The 19,300-nt window shown below is 33.1% G+C and overlaps 4 protein-coding genes across 4 annotated transcripts; 2 read left to right on the plus strand and 2 right to left on the minus strand.

Annotated features, from left to right (window-relative positions):
* Positions 1 to 6,678: 6,678 nt before the first annotated feature.
* On the minus strand, positions 6,679 to 7,164 carry MONOS_5492 (uncharacterized protein; the record flags this gene model as incomplete). The annotated part of the gene is made up of 2 exons (XM_067875644.1): positions 6,679 to 6,814; positions 6,908 to 7,164. 2 exons carry the CDS (start codon positions 7,162 to 7,164, stop codon positions 6,679 to 6,681), a joined length of 393 nt encoding a protein of 130 aa, XP_067721600.1.
* Positions 7,165 to 8,714: 1,550 nt separating this feature from the next.
* Positions 8,715 to 9,350, plus strand: MONOS_5493 (uncharacterized protein; the record flags this gene model as incomplete). Its single annotated transcript, XM_067875645.1, has 1 exon — positions 8,715 to 9,350. One exon carries the CDS (start codon positions 8,715 to 8,717, stop codon positions 9,348 to 9,350), a length of 636 nt encoding a protein of 211 aa, XP_067721601.1.
* Positions 9,351 to 11,353: 2,003 nt separating this feature from the next.
* On the plus strand, positions 11,354 to 12,971 carry MONOS_5494 (uncharacterized protein; the record flags this gene model as incomplete). Its single annotated transcript, XM_067875646.1, has 3 exons — positions 11,354 to 11,747; positions 12,139 to 12,264; positions 12,373 to 12,971. The coding sequence occupies 3 exons, from the start codon at positions 11,354 to 11,356 to the stop codon at positions 12,969 to 12,971; spliced, it is 1,119 nt and encodes a 372-aa protein (XP_067721602.1).
* A 1,731-nt stretch (positions 12,972 to 14,702) lies between these two features.
* MONOS_5495 (uncharacterized protein) lies at positions 14,703 to 18,623 on the minus strand (the record flags this gene model as incomplete). The annotated part of the gene is made up of 2 exons (XM_067875647.1): positions 14,703 to 15,484; positions 15,599 to 18,623. 2 exons carry the CDS (start codon positions 18,621 to 18,623, stop codon positions 14,703 to 14,705), a joined length of 3,807 nt encoding a protein of 1,268 aa, XP_067721603.1.
* Positions 18,624 to 19,300: the final 677 nt, after the last annotated feature.

Consider the following 19,300-nt stretch of genomic DNA (forward strand, 5'->3'; position numbering starts at 1 on the left):
AAACTATATTAAAAGCAATGCGTTGAGAGTGTGAAATGAAAGAGAGTGTCTGTGATCTCCAGTTATTCTTTTCATCCTCAAGAAAATTAGCTCACAGCTTCATTCGCTGCACTGGGATGAAACAAAAGAAAAACAAATATTCGAATATATGGTGTGATTGAAACTTTTCTTAGATAAATTCATATTATAAATTTGAGCATTATCTTCCACAACAGAACTTGGCGATGCACTCAGCTCACTTTGGTATATTTTCAGACACAATTCTTTCAGCTTTGGATCTTCTTCAAATAAAACAGTTAAAATTTGTATTTCAAACCATCGCTTTATCCTATTGCTCCAATCTGACGTGATGCAAGAAGAAAAATTGAGGCACATTTCGTCTTCTTTGTCAGTCGAACATGGTGAGATGATATCGAAAACTTTGCTTGCAAAAAGCAATTCAACTTCATCATCTTCCGATTCAATTGCAACATCAATTGATTCGTTCGTATGTGAAAATGATTCAGATGGTTTTGATGATTGTGATATTTAAAGATGATGGAGAAGGCCAAAATGATGAGGAAGAACAAGATGAAGACGATGAAGATAATGAAGATGATGAAGATGAAGATGTTGATCTTATGACTGACTCAAAAATATTAGCTGCTTGAAAATCAGGATCTTTCATATCTTTTTCTACCAATAAAATTCCAAGAGGGTCTTCTTCAAAAATAATTCGGTTCGTTTTAAAATTCCTCTTTTGTCTTTGGTTCTTCTGGCTGTGGTGCTTCGCCCCTTTCGACTGTATCTGCAATTCGAAGGAGTTTAATGATTTCTGCACAGATGTCATCTAGTTTCTTATCTTTGTTCATATCATCAAAGCAATTGAGGAACTGAGACATTGTGAAAAAGCTGATCTGTTCATCTCTAACATATGAATGAAACCTTTCCAAAGCAAGATCGAAACTGTAATTTGATAAATAGGAATTATGTGTCATAGAAAAAGGAGAAAAAATATTAATTGTAAAAGGAGAGGAAATATCACAAAGTTAATTTTTATACAAACTGGAAGAAGAACAATTGGATAAATTTGATTGCAATGAAGATGAAAAAAAAGAATTTGTTGAGTTCAAAAAATCTGAGTGTGATGAAAAATTCCTTGGTTGTGAAAACGAAAAAGATCTCATTTGAACTAATCTATTGTCTTCATAAAAATGACCTAATTGAAAAATTGTTTTTTCCGAATTAGAATGCTTACTGATTGAATGGAGAAGATTTACTGTTCCTCCTTTTGAATCCAACTTTTCTATTACGTGTTTTGCTTCAATAAATGAATCTGTAAATTCATTTCTAATGAACTTTTGCATTCCAACTGGTGTTAAAATGTATGCCAGTGATATCATTTCACATGTTTTTCCAAATAGAAAATGGTTATGCATCAGAACAAGAATATTGGTGATTGCATTTTGCCAATTTGAAGATCTGAATCTATGGAAGCATTTGATTCCATGTAAAATTCCAATTGTTTGAAGGGTCATGGGGAAAATTTCACCAAGTTTTGTGTGATCGCTTTCCAAAAAAAGTTGCAACCTGTGAAAAGGAAATAACAATAAAACCATCAATACTGAATTAAACACTTTATCTGTAGAAAGTGACGAATGTTTTAAAATGGCCACGCTGTTTTTCCTTATAAATGAGCAAATTGGGTACAAACAAAGCCATCTCGTTTGAACTAATGAAGGAAATTTTTGCTTTTGTAACTTTCTGATTGCCGAAGAATGGGCAAATTTAGAAAAAAATGTAAGATGGTTCAATATTTGCCTAAGAAAAACAATTTTCGTGAAAGCTTTTGTAATAACAAAATTTAAAAGATGGTTAGAACCATAAATAAAAAATGTAGCAACTTAAATTTTTGATAGCAAAGATTCTTCATATTCTTCAAGTGATGTTGTGAAGTTTTCCAGAGCTTTTTTCTGAGGTATTAAACCATCTGAACAGAAACACTTAATACTTGCATGCAATTACTCCAATTCTTTTATTATGATCCAGGCTAATTTTCTATAATGACTAGTAATGAAACAAGGAGGATAAACTTTCCAAAAAAGGTTGTAGTTTCTAGTGACAGAGGAGCAATTGTGACAACGGTGCATTTTTGTCCTCCAACTATTCCACCATCCATCATTCCGCAAATGCATTTTCCAAATAATTCTTTCGCCCTCTTTTCTTTTGCGATTTCTCTTTAAGAAATTATCAAGCTGCTTAATTTCCTTCTTGTAAAATATAGGAATATTTTTGTAGGATGTTTTCTGGATTTTCTTAAGAAATTATAATAAAGGCAGTTATGAAATAATTAAATTCTTTCGATGATGCAGAAGCTATGGAAATGTTGCAGTGACTCACAATTTGCGCAAATAGAAATTCCAAATTAGTGCTTGTGTAGCTAACTGAATAATCAAATTTTTTTTGACAGGATCATCACGATTTTTAATCACAGAAGAAAATTGTTTGAAACTTGAAATATTTTGTGTTAATAAAATTGAACAATGATGATTTTTAATTCCAGCATAATTTTTTTTTCCACTGACACCGCAAACTGCATCTCCTCTTGCATTTGGACAAAGGAATTGTTTGTGATATTCCCTAACTGGCGATCCGCATTCGTTTGATGGGATGAAGGATATCCATAATTTTTCGTTAACAACTTCCAACGTTACTTTTGTTAAAAACTCTTTATCTTTAACAGGATGTTTGTAGACTTTGAATAATTTTTATTTCAAATCAAAATAAAAGATATTCACAAGCAAACCTGCTCCTTTTTCATTTCGTTCCACCAGAGTGAGATTCAAAAAGGAGCCTCCGAATTTTTTTAATTCATCGAGTTTTCTCAAATAACTCATTGCCTTACAATAAAAAAAATGTTTTACAAAAAAATGCAACATTAAAAACAATAAAACAATTTTCGAATCTGTTCGTGCATCTTGAAACACTTTGAATAGTGAATCTTTGTTTTAAATGATGGGCCCTAACATGACTTTTTTGACTGAGACACAAAAAGATTAACAAGTCACAGACTTGGAAATTCCCTAATTGTTGATCTGGTCATTTTCCATAATTAACGAAATATTCAAATAGATTTTTTCCATGAAGTTATGATTTGAATATATGAAATTTATCAAAACTGAAATAGCGAACAAATTCTAAAATTGAAAGTTATATATTCCAAATCAAAAAAAATATAGCTTTGACCTGAAAAAAAGAAAAAGTCAGTCAGAATTGTAATCATTGTTGTAAAAAGTCAGTAAGTCACAAAGGCTTAGTTTTTTTCATTAATTTTTAGATATGGAGAAGTTTTATAGAAAAAAGGAAAAAAAGCCAAAAATGATTTATATAAAGGCAAATTGATCAATGGGCAATTCTATTTCCAGTTCTTCACGGAAAGCACATGAGGTTAGCGCTGCTTCCGCTTTGATTTCCGAAGAAAACGCATCTTTTTCACTTATTCATTTCCCTTCTTTTTGAAGCACTTTGCCATGCAAACTGAACATGCCGTTTTGGCTATTAGAATGAAAGCGGGCTCTGATGATGAGACAGAAGATGGAATCCAAAAATCGCAGATTGCGCATAAGATTTTGAGTTTGCTCGCCTTCCCTTTTGATTTAACTGTTGTGAAATTTGGAATTTTTTAATCATTTTTCAGAATTGTTTTCTGAGCTTGAAAGCTTCAATGGGAAAGAGCAGAAGGAGAAAATCCTTGAAATAAATGGTTTTGTAGAAAATATGAATGAAAAAAAATTAAAATCTGTTTTCAACAAAAGTTTGTTCGACAAAATTTACGAAATGATTGAAAAAAAGAAAATGACAATTGAAAATTCAGTTTTGATGTTGAAGCACGTTGGGTATTGCAAAGAGATGGAAATTGCATGGAGCTTAAGCTTTGAAGAATCTCAATTGAGCAAAAGAGTTGGGAAGATGATGGTTTGTGAGTCACAACTTTAAGTAACATTCAGAAACTCGTTTTTTTCGGATTTTTTGTAATAGAATGATTTAATATCTAAAATTAAAACATGCTAGAGGTGAAATTTCCATTTTTAGTATATTTTTATTTCAATGAAAAAAATCAATTTTTCGAAAATATTACGGTTATGATCAAACTAATTTCTAATAATTTGAAATGAAATCAACTTTTCTGAAGGATTATTAAATTTTTTTATATGATTAAAAGCTTTCTTTTTTAATTTTATAAAAAGAAAATAACAAAAGTTCTCAATTCATTAAAATATTTATTATTTTCATCTTTCGTCTTGCGCAATCATTGAAACATAAGTTTTTTTTTGTGTTAAAAATTGATTTTTCGATTATAACCCTAACCATATGGGTCATTCTTTTTGAAAAGTCGCAAATGTTTAATATTCAAATAAATCAAAAATTTCATATCTTGATCAAATTTCGGTTCCCGCTCATGAAACTTTACCAAAGCGGAGGATATAATTTGACAACGCTATTTAACACATTCCTGTGAAGTTGTATGAGCGGGAACCGAAATTTGATCAAGATATGAAATTTTTGATTTATTTGAATATTAAACATTTGTGACTTTTCAAAAAGAATCACCCATATTTATAAAATATAGAAAACAAAAATTAAACGCAAACTCAAAACCTAATATTTCGATTCGAGAGAAAACCCTAATGCAGAACGAAACACTCCAAATTCATTTTCACGAAATTTTAATTCTTAAAAACTCACAAAACAATCATATAAGAACTTCAAATATTTTTAATTCACTTCATATGAATCGAAAGATTTTTTCTAACAAATTAATTTGTTCCAAACAATAAAATTTCCAAAAATCGTTCAATTTTCAAACAAAAAATTTCAAAATTACTTTTGATCATAACCATAATATTTTCGAAAAATTGATTTTTTTCATTGAAATAAAAATATACTAAAAATGGAAATTTCACCTCTAGCATGTTTTAATTTTAGATATTAAATCATTCTATTACAAAAAATCCGAAAAAAACGAGTTTCTGAATGTTACTTAAAGTTGTGATTAACCTGATGGTTGTTGAAAATGAAAAGAAAGATGGAAAGAATGAAAGTTTACTAATTGAACATTGTGAATGCTATATTTTGGTTAACTACACATTTTCGAAGAAAATGTGTTCAATTTGTTAGCCTCATCTTCTGAAAGTTGCATTGAAAAAAGAGGAAAATGAGGAAACGCAAAAGAAAGTGGAAATAACTTTGATGACACTGAACAATATTGGGTTCATTAAGGCATGATTTGTTCATTGATTGATTTATAGAATTGCTTTGTTCTTTCGTTGATCTATATGGCGAAATGTTTTGAAAAAAAAATGTATTTGAATGAAATCAAAGAGATAATCCAATATCATCAGGAGCATCACAATCTGACTCACATCACCTATCAGTCTGCTTGGCAGTTTTTGATTTATAGAGTGATAAAAGACGATAGCTTAGAAGGAATGATTGTGGATGCAATGCATTTTGTGAGAGAAGCAAGAAAAGAATTGGAAGAGCTTGCAAAAAGTGTGGATTGGAAGAGAAAAAAAGTGGGAAATGGAGAAAAAGAGTTGAAAGAATTGCTTATTATCGAGAGATGGCTCAATGCGATTTATGATCACTTATGCTTTTGCACATCGTGGAGTGAAGAATTTGTTGATCTAATTAGCAGAATTGTTCAAGTATTTCGAGCATCAAGAGATAATTACATAGAAATTCATACAAAGTGCATTTATTCTTTCAGAGATGCAGCAGGTTATAGAAATGTTAAAATTGATGGATTGCTGAGAGGAAGTGCTGTTGGTGCTGTTTTGGAGGAGATTCAGCAGCCAACAATAAATCACGATTTGATGTGGAATTGTTTGGTTTTCTTTTTGAATATTTCAGACAGATTGAAAGAAGAAGAGGAGGACGAAAAGGAAGAAGAGGAAAGTAAAATGATGAAAATGGAGATATATGAATGGATGGAAGAAGAAGGATATGAAAATTGCATTGAGAGTTTTCATAAAATCTTTGACTTTTTGAAGGAACAATTTCATGATGAATTATCGTTGAATATTTCTGATTATTTTGTGAATGCTTAAGAAAATGAATTGAATTTTGCTTCTCTGAATTTCAATTTTTTTTAATTTTTATTAAAGTTCCATTTCATTTATCAGCTAAAAGTTATTAATAGATTTTTTCACAGGAAAAACATTTTCTATGGATTGTCAAATTTTTCTGTTTATGATGGAAACGTTTGAGAAGTTTCTTCAAATTCTGTTTCTTCGATGGCAACACTGCCGAAAACGGCAGAGGAAATGATGTGTTCTTCAATGGCAGCATCATCATTCAATCCCCATTTGAAAATTGTGGATCAACAACCCAAACAAAAAGAGTGTGGAATAATGGACAAGCAGACAATGAAACTTTCAATGACTGGATCCCTCTCATCGCCCAGAAGAAAATCGTTTCTAACAGCGGAACTGATGTCGATGCCTGTGGCAGACCCCAACAGACCCCATGCGCCACCATCAAGTATGCCCTCAACGGCTTCATTTCCCTCCTCCAAGACGCTTCCCTCACCCTCCTCACTTCAACATTTGTTCCAACTCAAACACTCACCTTCAGCGCGGTTGATACCAAAATCACTGGAAATGGCACAGATGCCACCACCATCGCCTCCAGTAACATTCACCAATTATCAAACTCATATTCGCAGTCATCACAATCAACATCATCATTTTCATCGTCATCCTCATCAATATCAACATCTTCTTCACCAGATCCATCTGCCTCGTCTGCCCTCTTCCAACAGACCCAGGGCTCCCTTACAGTCTCTGCCCTCGCCATCACCCACAACTCCTCAAATCAAATCACCCCCATCCTCTTCCACCTCTCCGATAACTCCCCTTCCCTCAACCTCAACACAACCACCATCACCGGAACAACCCCATCTTCATCATCAATCACAACCCCCCTCTTCTTCCTCACTGCTGGCTCCATCGCCCTCAACCACACAGCAATCACCAGTTTCCCCCTCAACAGCCAAAGCATCTTCCACCTCGCCTCCCTCACAGCTCCCCTCACCCTCAACTCCTCCAACATCACCCACATCACCTCCACTGCCTCCCCCACCAGCTGTGTCCTCTCCTCTGCCACCTCCCCTGACCTCTCCATTTCCCCACAAACTGCACCATGACCAACATCAACTCAGCTCCAAAACACCAACAGACTGCCTCCAATAGATAATGAATATCATTCACCTCTTATGCCATTGTCAATACATTTTCGGTGAGCAGAATCTATTTCAGAGAGTGCAGCGTGAACGAATGAAAGAGAAGAACTTTAGAAATTGAGGAGAATGTATAATTTGAGAATGGGAAACGTTCATGAAAATAGATGAATTGTGTAATAAAAAAATATTTCAAAATAAAATTTTGTTTTAAGATTTTTGTGGGTTATTTTGAGTTAATTCACTTATTTCAAAATAACCAAGTTTTATTCAGTGAGACCGTCTAATTTTGAGTTTTCAGAACAACAATGATTTTTTTGCAACTTTTTGATGGAATGAAAAATGTCAAACTTTCAAATTTCATTATCCAAATAATGAATAAGCACCATATTTGTGAAATCAATGCTTTAAATCAAATAAATCCTATTATAAAATCTGAAAGCAATATCAATTCGAATCAAATTACATGAGAATTTTTAATTATTGCAAAGATGGATACATGACAGTTTATTATGATTCAAAGCAAAAACCTTACAAGAAACAATGAAATTCCCAAAAAGCACAGATTTTTTTTTGTTTATTCACCAATAAAATAAGACAAATGATCAAATGAAATCAACAGCTCAATTTTTTTTTCAATTCATAAAGATGAAAGCGAGTTTTGATTGCAACGGGTGTAAAAGAAACAAATCTATTATGGTTTAATGAAAAATTAACTGTGCTTGGACTTTTCTTTATAATTAGAATGGATTCGATATAAATTTTCAATTACCGCATTACTTAAAACTTTAACGAGATGACCTATTTGAAAAAACAAAGAGTTGTGTGGGTAAATGCATTGATCTGTATGCAATGTTTGATAATTTGGTTATCTATAATTTTTTAAAAAATAATTTTATTTATTTTCAGATTGGAAAACTTGATTCATTGGAGATGAAAATGGAGAAGGGGAGAGTGCGTGTGTGTTTGATTGCACTTTCACTTCATGTTCACTAACAAGCACTGGATGTGGAGGCATATATTGCCAAATACTCCAATCACACAATTCAAAATGAGGAGCATTCAATTCATTTCGTGCTCGGCAGTGTCGTGTGGCGGAGAATTGTGTTTCAATCCAAGCCAATCAACACCTCCAAGCAACAACCTTTATTGTTCTTCTTTTTCCACGATTGCAGTTGCAACGCTTCCCTCCATATGGCCACGATGTGTATTTTGAAGATCGATACAATCTGTTCTCATCGAATAACCCGTTCTACGAATCGTACACAACGAATAGCGATGCAAACAGACTATGCCATGCTTATTATTCAGGCGGTTGGAATTATCAGTATACAGAAAAGAAGGATTGGCTGAAGGAAGGGATGAAGGATCGGTATGTTGGGGTGGGTGGAAGTGACACGAGCAATCTGTGTGGAACGAGCGAGACAACGCCTTGCCTCCGGTGGGGCATGCAGTGGAGTCGAGCAGGACACAGACAAGATTGATTGTCATCCCAATGGAAGGAGATCACAAAAGCGAAGAAACAACAATTGAGATTAAATCAATAAAGGTTTCAGTCATTGGTGCAGGCAAAGAGAAGAGTTCAATTGGAACAGGAGCACTTTCTTCAGCAGAGACTCTGTTCAGTGTGACAACAGGTCACCTTGGTTTATTGCACATGAAGGTTGACTGCAACTCAAATGCAAATCCTTCTTCGCCGAGTGTGGTTGTGGTGTCTGATGGAGGTGGTTCGCTCTCGTTGGAGGATGTTGTGATCACCACCAGTGTTTCTTCAGGAGACTATGTGATGTCTTCGTCAGTGTTTGTAGTGCAGTTGTCGCAGCTATCAATGGTTGGTGTGGAGATCATATTAAAGAATATTTCAAAATCATTGTTCTCTGAGCTTGATCTTTCTTTTTCATTCTCTTCATCTGTATTGTTCTTATCGTTGATAATATTGGGAGATAGCGTGCTGGAGAATGTTAAGGCGAAGAATGTGAAGCCTATGGGCGGAGATGGGGTGGTTGCAGCAAAGGCAGTGGAAGCAGGAAAGTCATTTGCAATGCGGAGCACAAGAACAAAGGAGGGGCAGAATTTATGTGCATTGGAGAGAGGCGATTCTGCTATAAATTTTTGTCTTTTTAATTTTTGATGTTATTTGATTTGAATAGAGAAAGAAATAGACCACAAAAAATTCTTTTTTTTCTGATTTGAAGTAACTCAATTGATCAACTAAAAACTGTGAAAATCTCTACTGTTATACTCGATAATTTTTTGTTAACGCATGGAGCAGAACTATTTTGTTAAATTTTTTTTATTTAAAATTAAATAGAAGAAAGAAATTTTATGGTACTACATTATTAATCAAAAATGAGGCTTTATTAAGAAATATATTTATGATCTTCAAAAATTTTTTGTTAAACAGAATAACATATAACAATGAAATCAATTTTTACTTAAAAATTTTATTTTCACGGTATATATATGAATAATATTAGAAAGAATAAATGTCAAAAATACTCTCAAAAAATAAGCAACCATGAAATGAAAAATTATTTTATAAAGCGCAGCAATATTTCAATATTGATTACATATCAAAATAAACGTAGTTATTCAAAGGACTGATGTTGAAATAAAGAAAATTAAAAAGAAGGCAAATTCTTTCCAATAAACGAGTAAACAGTTTTTAATTTCATTGTTTCGAATGAAACTGCAAAAAACAAATTTTTTACCTCATGCATGTTTCTTTTGATGCTTTTCAAAACGATGAAAATGACTAAATAATTAAAAAATAATTTGTTATGTGATACTGAAGATCAACTATTGTGTTTTTGTGTCAGAATACAGACAACAAAAAAATTAAACAACCAAAAAAGAGAATGACAAATAATTGCAACAAGACAGAAAAAATAATAAAAGTTTTTATGTGTATAATCAATAAGACTGACTTTTTTTCAAAAGAATTAGTAAAACTCAAAAAACCATCGAAAAACTCGAAATTTGTGGGTTATTGCAAAATAACTTGATTATATCAAAATTGGCATATTCACAAATAAAGGGGCAGATTTTATCTTACAAAGTATTTTTATTATTTTTTTGTGTTAAAACTCAAAAATAAACATTGCAAAAATAGATTGGTTTAGGTTTTAGGGTTAGCGTTTCAGATCTTGGGTTTAGGGTTATGTTCCCGCTCTTCTATTTAGGGTTAGCACTCAAATAAACTTGATCTTTTTTGGATTTTTAGGGTTAAAGTTAAGCCAGGTTTAAGTTGAGTCAAAATGAAATGAAAGAACTTAAACGTTGTGTTATTGTCAATAGCAATTGTTTTTATCAACCTCTTTTTATCAAGTGGGTTATAATTTTTGAAAAGTCGCAACTGTTTAATATCTGGGTTAAATAAAAATATTCGTAATTAGATCATTTTTTTTCAATTTATTCATCAAACTATTTTAATATGCAAATATAAAAATTCAAACCTATTTGATGAAAGAACATTTTCATGGCAGAGAAGCTTGATGAATTTCTTGCAAAAAATGATCTAATTATGAATATTTTTATTTAACCCAGATATTAAACAGTTGCGACTTTTCAAAAATTATAACCCAAGTACTAAAACAAAAAAGTCAAAGATAAAACGTTTTGATTCATTCACGATGAATTAAATCAAAAGTGGGACAAGGGGATCACAAAAAAATTACCAAATAATGTATTCTTTCGATCTATTTTTTCTATCTTATTCTGAAAATGAGTCAATCAAATTTTTTGGAAATTTTAACTCACGTTGAAGAAAGAAATGTTCTTCCGAAAATTACTCACCAAAAAGAGGAAGAAAAGAAACTGTCATTGATCGAAAACGCATTGTTCAAATTCACTAACAAAGATTTGGGCTTTTTCAGAATGACTGGTTTCACAAAGAGTGAGTTTGACCTTCTTGTTCGTCTGGTTCAACCTGAGATATACCCTCATCCGGGTAAACGCAGAGTTATTGAAAAATTGGACGATCAGTTATTCTTGTTGATAAATTTTTTTCCTTTTGGATCGCCAACAGTTTCTCATCTCATCAAATCACCTTTTCTTAAAACGCAAGATGCAACTCTCAGATTTATACATTCGATCTTGCAATCCGTCAAAGTTTCTTTATCTGATGTGTTTCTCATGTTTGGACCTTACAGAATTCGTGGAATGAAGGAGGTGGCACTTGTTTTGGACTGTACAGTTTTGCCGGAAAACAAAACAGGAAAAGAATTTAATTGTGGAAGCGATTGTTTCAGTGGAAAGTACAAAATTTATTGTGTAAAAGTTGAAGTGGGAGTGAATCCAAAAACAGGAACTGCAAGTACAGTCAGCAAGGTTCATGGTGGAGCAGTTCACGACTATGTCGTGTTTCGTGAGCATTACTCTCAGTTCGCAGCACATTTGGAAGGAGGAAAAATCACGGCAGATTCGGCTTATATTGGTGCTACAATTGAATTAGGAACAATAATTACCAAACCTGTTTGGACACCAGAGCTTGCAGCACATAGAGTTATCGTCAAACGCTTTTTTGGTCGTTTGAAAACATTAATTACAATATTTCGTCGACCTTGGCCCTTAAAAATTTCTTCAATTGCTGAATACTTTTACGTTGCGAGCTGTTTTACAAATAATCACATACTGCAAAACCTATTATCGGAGGCAGATTTCGAGGCTCATCAACTTTTCCTCTCTGATCTAATTACAAAAGTTGAGCAAAAAAGACAGAAAAAAGAATTGGCAAATGAAAAATATAGAGCCAGATTACTTAATCGATTGAACCCAAGTTCAACTCCAACTTCAAGTGTAACATCTTTACATGCACTTGAAGATAGTTTGAATTTTCATATTTTAGCCATATTGACTTTATTTATATTAACAATTAAGTTTTTATTTTTTTAACGTACCATATTAATATTTTTATTCAGCTGATGCAACAAATGAACATCAAACACAGATCAAAGAGAAAAAAGGCAAAAGCAGCGGAGATCAGAAAGTTGTTTTAGCAATGAATGAAGATACTCGAATTTCATCGATTTCTGAAAGAGATGAAGGTTTTGTTTCCAATGATAATGAATGTTCTTTTAAATGGCTGCTTCCTAATCAATGGAAGTCTGCCAAGCAACTTTTTTCTTCATATAATTCTTCTTTTTAAACTGCAGCATCAGCTAATTCTTCTTCTGTTCTATTCCCACCTATACAAAACCTTTATTCTTCTTCAAATGAAACCTCATCTTCATCAACAACTCAACCAGCTTCATCTGCATCTCCACAACCTCCAACAACAATTCTTATTTCGGATCAAACAACACCTTCTCATTCATCTGAGTTGCAATCATCACAAGAAACATTTATGAATGAAGGAGTAATTTCCACTAATACCTCTCATTTAACTTCTTCTCCGACTTCAATTTTTTCTCAACCATCAACGTCAAGTTCAATTGAAACTCATCCAAGTTTTCATTCGTCTCAACCAACATTGGGAAAACAAAAACCTTCAAGTTTATTATCACAACCACGATCTCTCAATCTGGAACAATTAATGCCTTCAAAGAAAATTCACTGTCATCATTCCTCCATCCATCCTCCTTCTTCCACTCAGTTTATTCAAACAGAACACAACCAGAGTCCTGATAACGATTGTTTGTGTATTGCAAAAGCACCAGCAAAATCCTGCAAAAATCAAAAAGTGCCCAGTTCTAAACAATACCAACACAAGCGAACTGTTCTCGAGTATCTTTTAAATGTTAACAGTTCTTAAATAATTGTCCTTAATATATTTTTCATCGGAATTAGTATCTTTTCATGAATATTTTTATTAATTGCGTTTGTTTTTTCTCCAAAAGTTTTCCCATCTCCTTTTTGAATATTTTTCATCAATTATTTAACATAATAAACAACTAACAATTATTTTAAGAAACGATTTTTGTTAGAAAAAATCACTTTAAAAAATAGAACTTTATTGCACGTTTGGGACCAAAAATGATACGAAAAAAAACGTTATTAGTGATATTCAACGCAAAAGTTTCTTTATAAGTAAAAAACATTGCTGTGAATCTCTGTTTCGCAGATACTTTCATTAAAAAAGCAAATTCACTTTGAACTTCCGATGTAGGTTATATTTTCTTCATTGATAAGTCGAAAAAATGATAATGTTAAAAAATCGCAAGATCTGAAAAAAGTTGAGCATAATGATCATGAATAAACATTCAAAATTCAATAACACAAAACATATCTTCATGCTGCATATATTTGAAACGTTATTTATTAGATATGGAAAAAAAAATATATGATCAACAAACATCATTTTCAAAAATCTGCGATACGGCCCGTCATGATAAAACCACAACCGTTTTGAATTTATCACGACGAAACAGTGAGATCTAAATTGATTTAACGTTCACAATACGTTATTATATGGCCATATCGTTTTGGTTCTTAAGATGGGCTTTGGTTCGAGTAGCGCAAGCGGTAGCTTCCTCGACCATTGATATTCCGTTGGTTAAAGGTCGGGTGTTTGACTCCTGACAAAGCTCTTTTTTTCTGTGTTTTTCATTATTTTTTTCATTGAAATTTTTTTGCCCCTTTCTCTGTGAATATACATCAATATTTTTCTAATATTTCAAATATTTCACATTTCATCTGATACGAATATTGTCACTTTTTCGAATTTGAATTATTTTTCTTCGAAAATTAAATGTTAATCCCGAATTTGAATTATTTATTTTAGAAATAGAATTATTTTTGGTGTATAAAATAAATAGAAAAACGAATAATCGATTTCAGATAACTCATCAAATCACTGGGCAATGTCAAAATCGAGTTATTTTCCGAAGAAAATCAAATAATTGAAAGTCAAGGATTGCATTATTCACCAAAAAATCATTGATAACAATTCAAATACACAAATAAATCTGAAATAAAACAGAACCTCAATTACAGTCAAGGAAACTAAAGAAAATAATCTGATTTCTTGATCTTTGATAGCACAGATAACAGACAAATATTGGATTGCTGGTCCATCGAAAATAAAATAAAATAAAATAAAATAAAATAAAATAAAAATCAAAAAAATAAAAATAAAAATAAAAATAAAAAACAGAATAAATAAATGATTAAATAAATAAACTTTATAACTCCTCTGTGCAGTTTGTTGTTTCTCTTATACAATTAAAAAATTAATCTCAACAACTAAACATATATAGCAATAGATATGGAAAAAATAGCGAAATTAATGAAGATAATAATTTCTTTGAATGTGCATTAATAATGATCTGAATTTCAAAACTATATTAATTAGCAAAAATATTTCAATGCTAATATAAACTTATCTTCAAAAAAATACATATAAAAAGAAACATATTCAATGTCTGTATTTTAATGGATCATGATTTGTGACTTCCATGTGGCTTAATGGCAGTTCTCCGTCAATAACATCAGTAACAGAAATAATAGCTCGTTCATAAAAAAAACTAAATATCAACAATACCTGTTACAATGAGTACCCAACCATGTCTTGTGTCACATCATCACTTTCCATCTGGATCTTCTTTCTCTCATCGTCCAGAAGAGGCTCTCTGCTCATGCGACCTTTAAAGCTTGATGCCTTCCACTTCTTTTTGCAGCAGCCACAGAACAATTTCCCGCTGAATATAAATTCCACCACCGGAATCAGCTTCCCAATGTAATTCAAATACACAAAAGTTCCTCCCAATGCAGTGATCAGACCAACAGCCGACGTCTTAAACGACCTCGTCGTCACAACCACCGTCTGTGACAGCTCCACAAGCACATCCACTCCCACACTAAGCGCAAGGCTTAATCCGCTGTTCTTCACTTGAGAGCCTGGCTTGATTGAAATCCTGCTCGCTTCGTGCCCCATCTGCACAATGTGCTTCCACTTGTTCTCCTCATACTTGCTAACCATCAGCTCAGCAACAACCTGCGTTTGTTCTCCGCCTTTGAAAATATGCGCTGGATCACCATCAAAATGACTTTCTGCTTGTGACTGGTACGAAGAGTCAATGAAGAAGTACCCTTTCTGCTGTGTTATTCCGGAATCAACTGAAATGAACCCATCGATTCCATAAAAGAACGCATCTTTCTCTTTCGAATAGAACGACAGAAGTTTTGCTCTTCTTTCAATCGTATCAACGCTTATGTTTTCTCCTGAAAGTCGAATTGAACAGTCTGTTGTTGATGCGAATAATTTGTTTGGAGACGGAGACTGACTGCATCTTGGCTCGATAGCAACCGGTTCAGTGGGATAAATATCTAAAAAGTTTCATTTTGAAACAACAAGCAAAGCAGATTATAAAACAAGAAATATGAAAACAATTTATTTTTCAAAGATAAACTTTAATTTTTTTGAAAAAAATTACAACAAACTTAGTGGGTCATATGACGTTTTTCCAATCCCAAGAAGTGAAGAGCATTCTCCTTGTGCTTCAGCAAGTTTATCTTTCACATCCTTTACGCATTCCCCCGAATAATCTCTCAACCGAATTATGAACTCCATCTTTTTGTTGGTGTATTTATCCAGCGTTATATTCTGGACTTTTGAGTCAACATAAATTCGATTCTCGAGCGTGTTGATCAAAAAAAATAACACAATTACTGCTGAAGCTGCACCAACCACAAAGCAAATGCCAATTATCGAAACACATCCCCCATAACTCGTTTTCTTAACAGTCTTTATAGCTTTGTGTGTCTTTTCATCCAGAACATCCTTGTAAGTGTTGGAGTATTGATCCAGTTTGTACAGTTTGTCTCGTGTTGGCAGGCAAAAGCACACAACAGCTACAATCAAGCCAAGTGTCAGTGACACACCATAAAACAACACTGTGAACATTGTTTCTTTGTTCGAATTAGGATCATACGATTTTGGCTGCTCTGTGCACTCAAACGGCTTTCTCTGCAACGTGTTGTTGTTTGCAGCTGACCCAACAATACAGCTACTATTTGATTCACAATCCGTGCAATTATAATGGTTAATTTCTGGCATGTATGTGCCTTCTTTACAAGGAACACATGAATAAATCGATGATCCAGATCCCCATGAATCTGAGCCAATTGGGCATTTTTCGCATTCTGTTTGGTTCAAGCGCGAAGAATATGCTGCATGATCACAAAGATCACATTTATTTGTTTCATTGTTAAAATATGATCCTGGAGCGCAGCCAGAAAGGTGACTCTTCAATTTTATTCTTGTGAATTTGTTTGTGGCAATCGGAAGTGGAGTCATTCTGTCGCTAACTGCATAGCCGCCGAGACAATAAAGTGAATCAAGTGCAAAAGCGCAACTACCGTGCACTATAGGGAAATCCATTTCCTCTCTATCCTCGTCATATTTGTGTGTGGCAAGTTTGATTTCTCCGTATTCATCGAAAGTGGACATGGATAAGTATGATTTCTTTGCAACGCCAGATTCCTCTCCTCCAACAACAAATACAATTTCTCCGTCTCCAACAACAACTCCAGAGCTACCAATAGGGAATTTTGGACCCTTTAATTTTATCCATCCTCCATAAGAATCTGAAACCTCGAGCGGATGCGCAAAACAAGCTTCGACTGGCTTTTCTCTTTCATCTCCACCACAAACAAATAAATGTGGAATTGGCTTTTGATCATCTCCTTTAACTTTTTCGTTCAAAGCTTTCAACTTTTCCATTTCATTATTCAAATATTGGCTTTTGCTTTTTTTAGGATAAATTAAGTGTTCTCTTGGAATGATGCTTTTCACAAATATTGTTGGTCTCTGAACCGCAATGCGCATTTCCATAACTTTGAGCCATTCTGATGTGGCAAAATTGAATGCCCATATGCCTTTCTGCAGAATTTTGTTCATATCGCAACCTCCAGCAATGTATAACACCGATTCATATATTGTGGCACCAGAACGGCACATTTTCGGTGGTTTGAAATCATTTTTCACTTTTATCTTTTGCCAAGAATGTGAAACGTCATTGTATTCAAAAAGGTCATTGCTCATTGTTGCAAAATCTCCATTGCTATCATAAGTCGCTCCGCCAAATTCAAAAATTCTTCCATTTAACGCAGCAACTGCAGCTTCAGCAACAAAAGGTACGTCTTCAGAACAATATTGAAAATCAAACGGTTCTATCCATTCCCCATAATAAAGATCAAATAATCTGTTAATTGCCATCATTTTCTTTAACTCAGGGTTGTATCCTCCCACGATAGCTATTTCTCCATTCAATTCAGCAAGATGATGTTTTGTCACAGGAAGTGAAGTATCATAAAATTTGCCAGACAATCCAATTTCAATGTTTCTCTTATTGTTCAGAATAAAAGATAAGTGTTCCGATTTATTGGTCAAAAATGAGTTGATGGCTTTTTCACTTTTTGAGCCTGTCCATTCTTTTTTTGATGCGCGATGAAGTTTGTTTGTTGCATAATCTCCGTTTTTTCCGCCAAATGCATACAAGGTTCCTTCTTCATCCATCGTGCAAGATATTCCCATTAGACCAAATCCAGAATTAAATATGAAACCATATAGCGTGAAATTTTTCACGTTAGGGTTGATCCCAGTTGCAGTCAGATTCAAAACAAATAAGATATCCAACGGTTTTGCATTTGTTCCTTCCTTCCCGCAATATATAAATCCGAAACATTCTGTTTCCGAAGTGTAACTTGTTAATCCAGATCGAAAAATAGCTCCACTAAAAGGATAATCAGTAATTATTTCAATTAACTGGCAATCATCAGGATTTGACAGTTTCATCCTGTAAACATTTGGATTGTCATCAATATTATTTGTCAGACCTCCAAAAACAAACAAATAATCTTTGAATACGCATGCTCCCCCATCGCGAAGCGGGGGTGGATTTTTTGTGGGATCATTTTCGCGCAAGCAATGCCACAAAAATGTCTGTTTGTCCAGTTCCCACAAATCATTCAAAAGTCCATGAATTCCCTGTCCACCAAAAATATAAACGTGAGACGACGTTTCCGCCGTGCAGGGGGCATATCTCTCGCAAGGTATTCTTCCTGATTGCGGGAAGATTTCCCAAGAGCCTCGTTCAAACTCAAATGAAAGCAATTCTTTGCAAAGTCCACAACTGGTTAATCCACCCCAAATATACATAATGCCTTCAACGCAAAATGATACGCACATGTACCGATCGGGAAGAACATCAAGATTTGTCGTTGGAGCAATATTCCACAAATTCCGGCTCAAATCATTAAAATATGCATCTTTAATGATATTTCCATCAACACCCCTTCCACCACCGATAAACAATCCTTTTCTTTGTGGGGTATTGATGAAATGGAAGAATGATCCTTCTCGGGGACAAGGTGGAGAGCCAAATTTTGGCACACTTTCAACTGCTTCCACCAAATCCATATCTTCAGAGAAAACGATTTGGATGTAGTACAAAAATATAAGCATAACAATGTGATAAACTTATAATTCGAATCTTCCCCGTAGTTATTAAAAAAACAATTTCTTTAATAATCAATTTTATAATGGGTATTTTCTTGAAAAAGTTGTATGTTTTTCAAATGAATGGAAAATGGAATAAGCGCTTTTTTTTTGAAGAGAGGTTCAGGAAAATTAAAAAATTTTTATTGATGAATGTTTATCTTCAACTCCAACTATTATAGAATAAATGATATTTTTTGAAAAATTGTGAAGTCTGATTTGTCAAAGTGCTTTCATTAAAATAAAAGCATTTGAAAAAGAATGAACATTATTTATCGAATTCTCAATGATATTGACTTTTTGGCTTTTGAATATTTTTATTAATTAATTTATTGGAGAAAAAAGAATAAATGATTCGAATATATATCATGATTGTTTTGAAGAATTTTTTAGGCCTCTGCGACACATATTTTTTGCATGCAATTTGTCGGTCGAATAATTATTCATTTGTCGAAAAGATTGATATGATTGTTTTTTCCCGAATTTTGCAATTCGTGAATATATCTGTATTACCTAAAATTTACTGTTTCTTTCTTTTTTTTTTTATTCTTTTATTTTTTTATTTTTTTATTTTTTGAAATTTTTTAAAAATTTTTCAACCATAATAATAATGTATTTTGTGTTTTGAAAACAAATGAGACATT

The sequence above is a fragment of the Monocercomonoides exilis genome (genome assembly GCF_001643675.1).
Source record: "Monocercomonoides exilis strain PA203 chromosome Unknown scaffold46-794033, whole genome shotgun sequence".
NCBI classification, from domain to species: Eukaryota; Preaxostyla; order Oxymonadida; family Polymastigidae; genus Monocercomonoides; species Monocercomonoides exilis.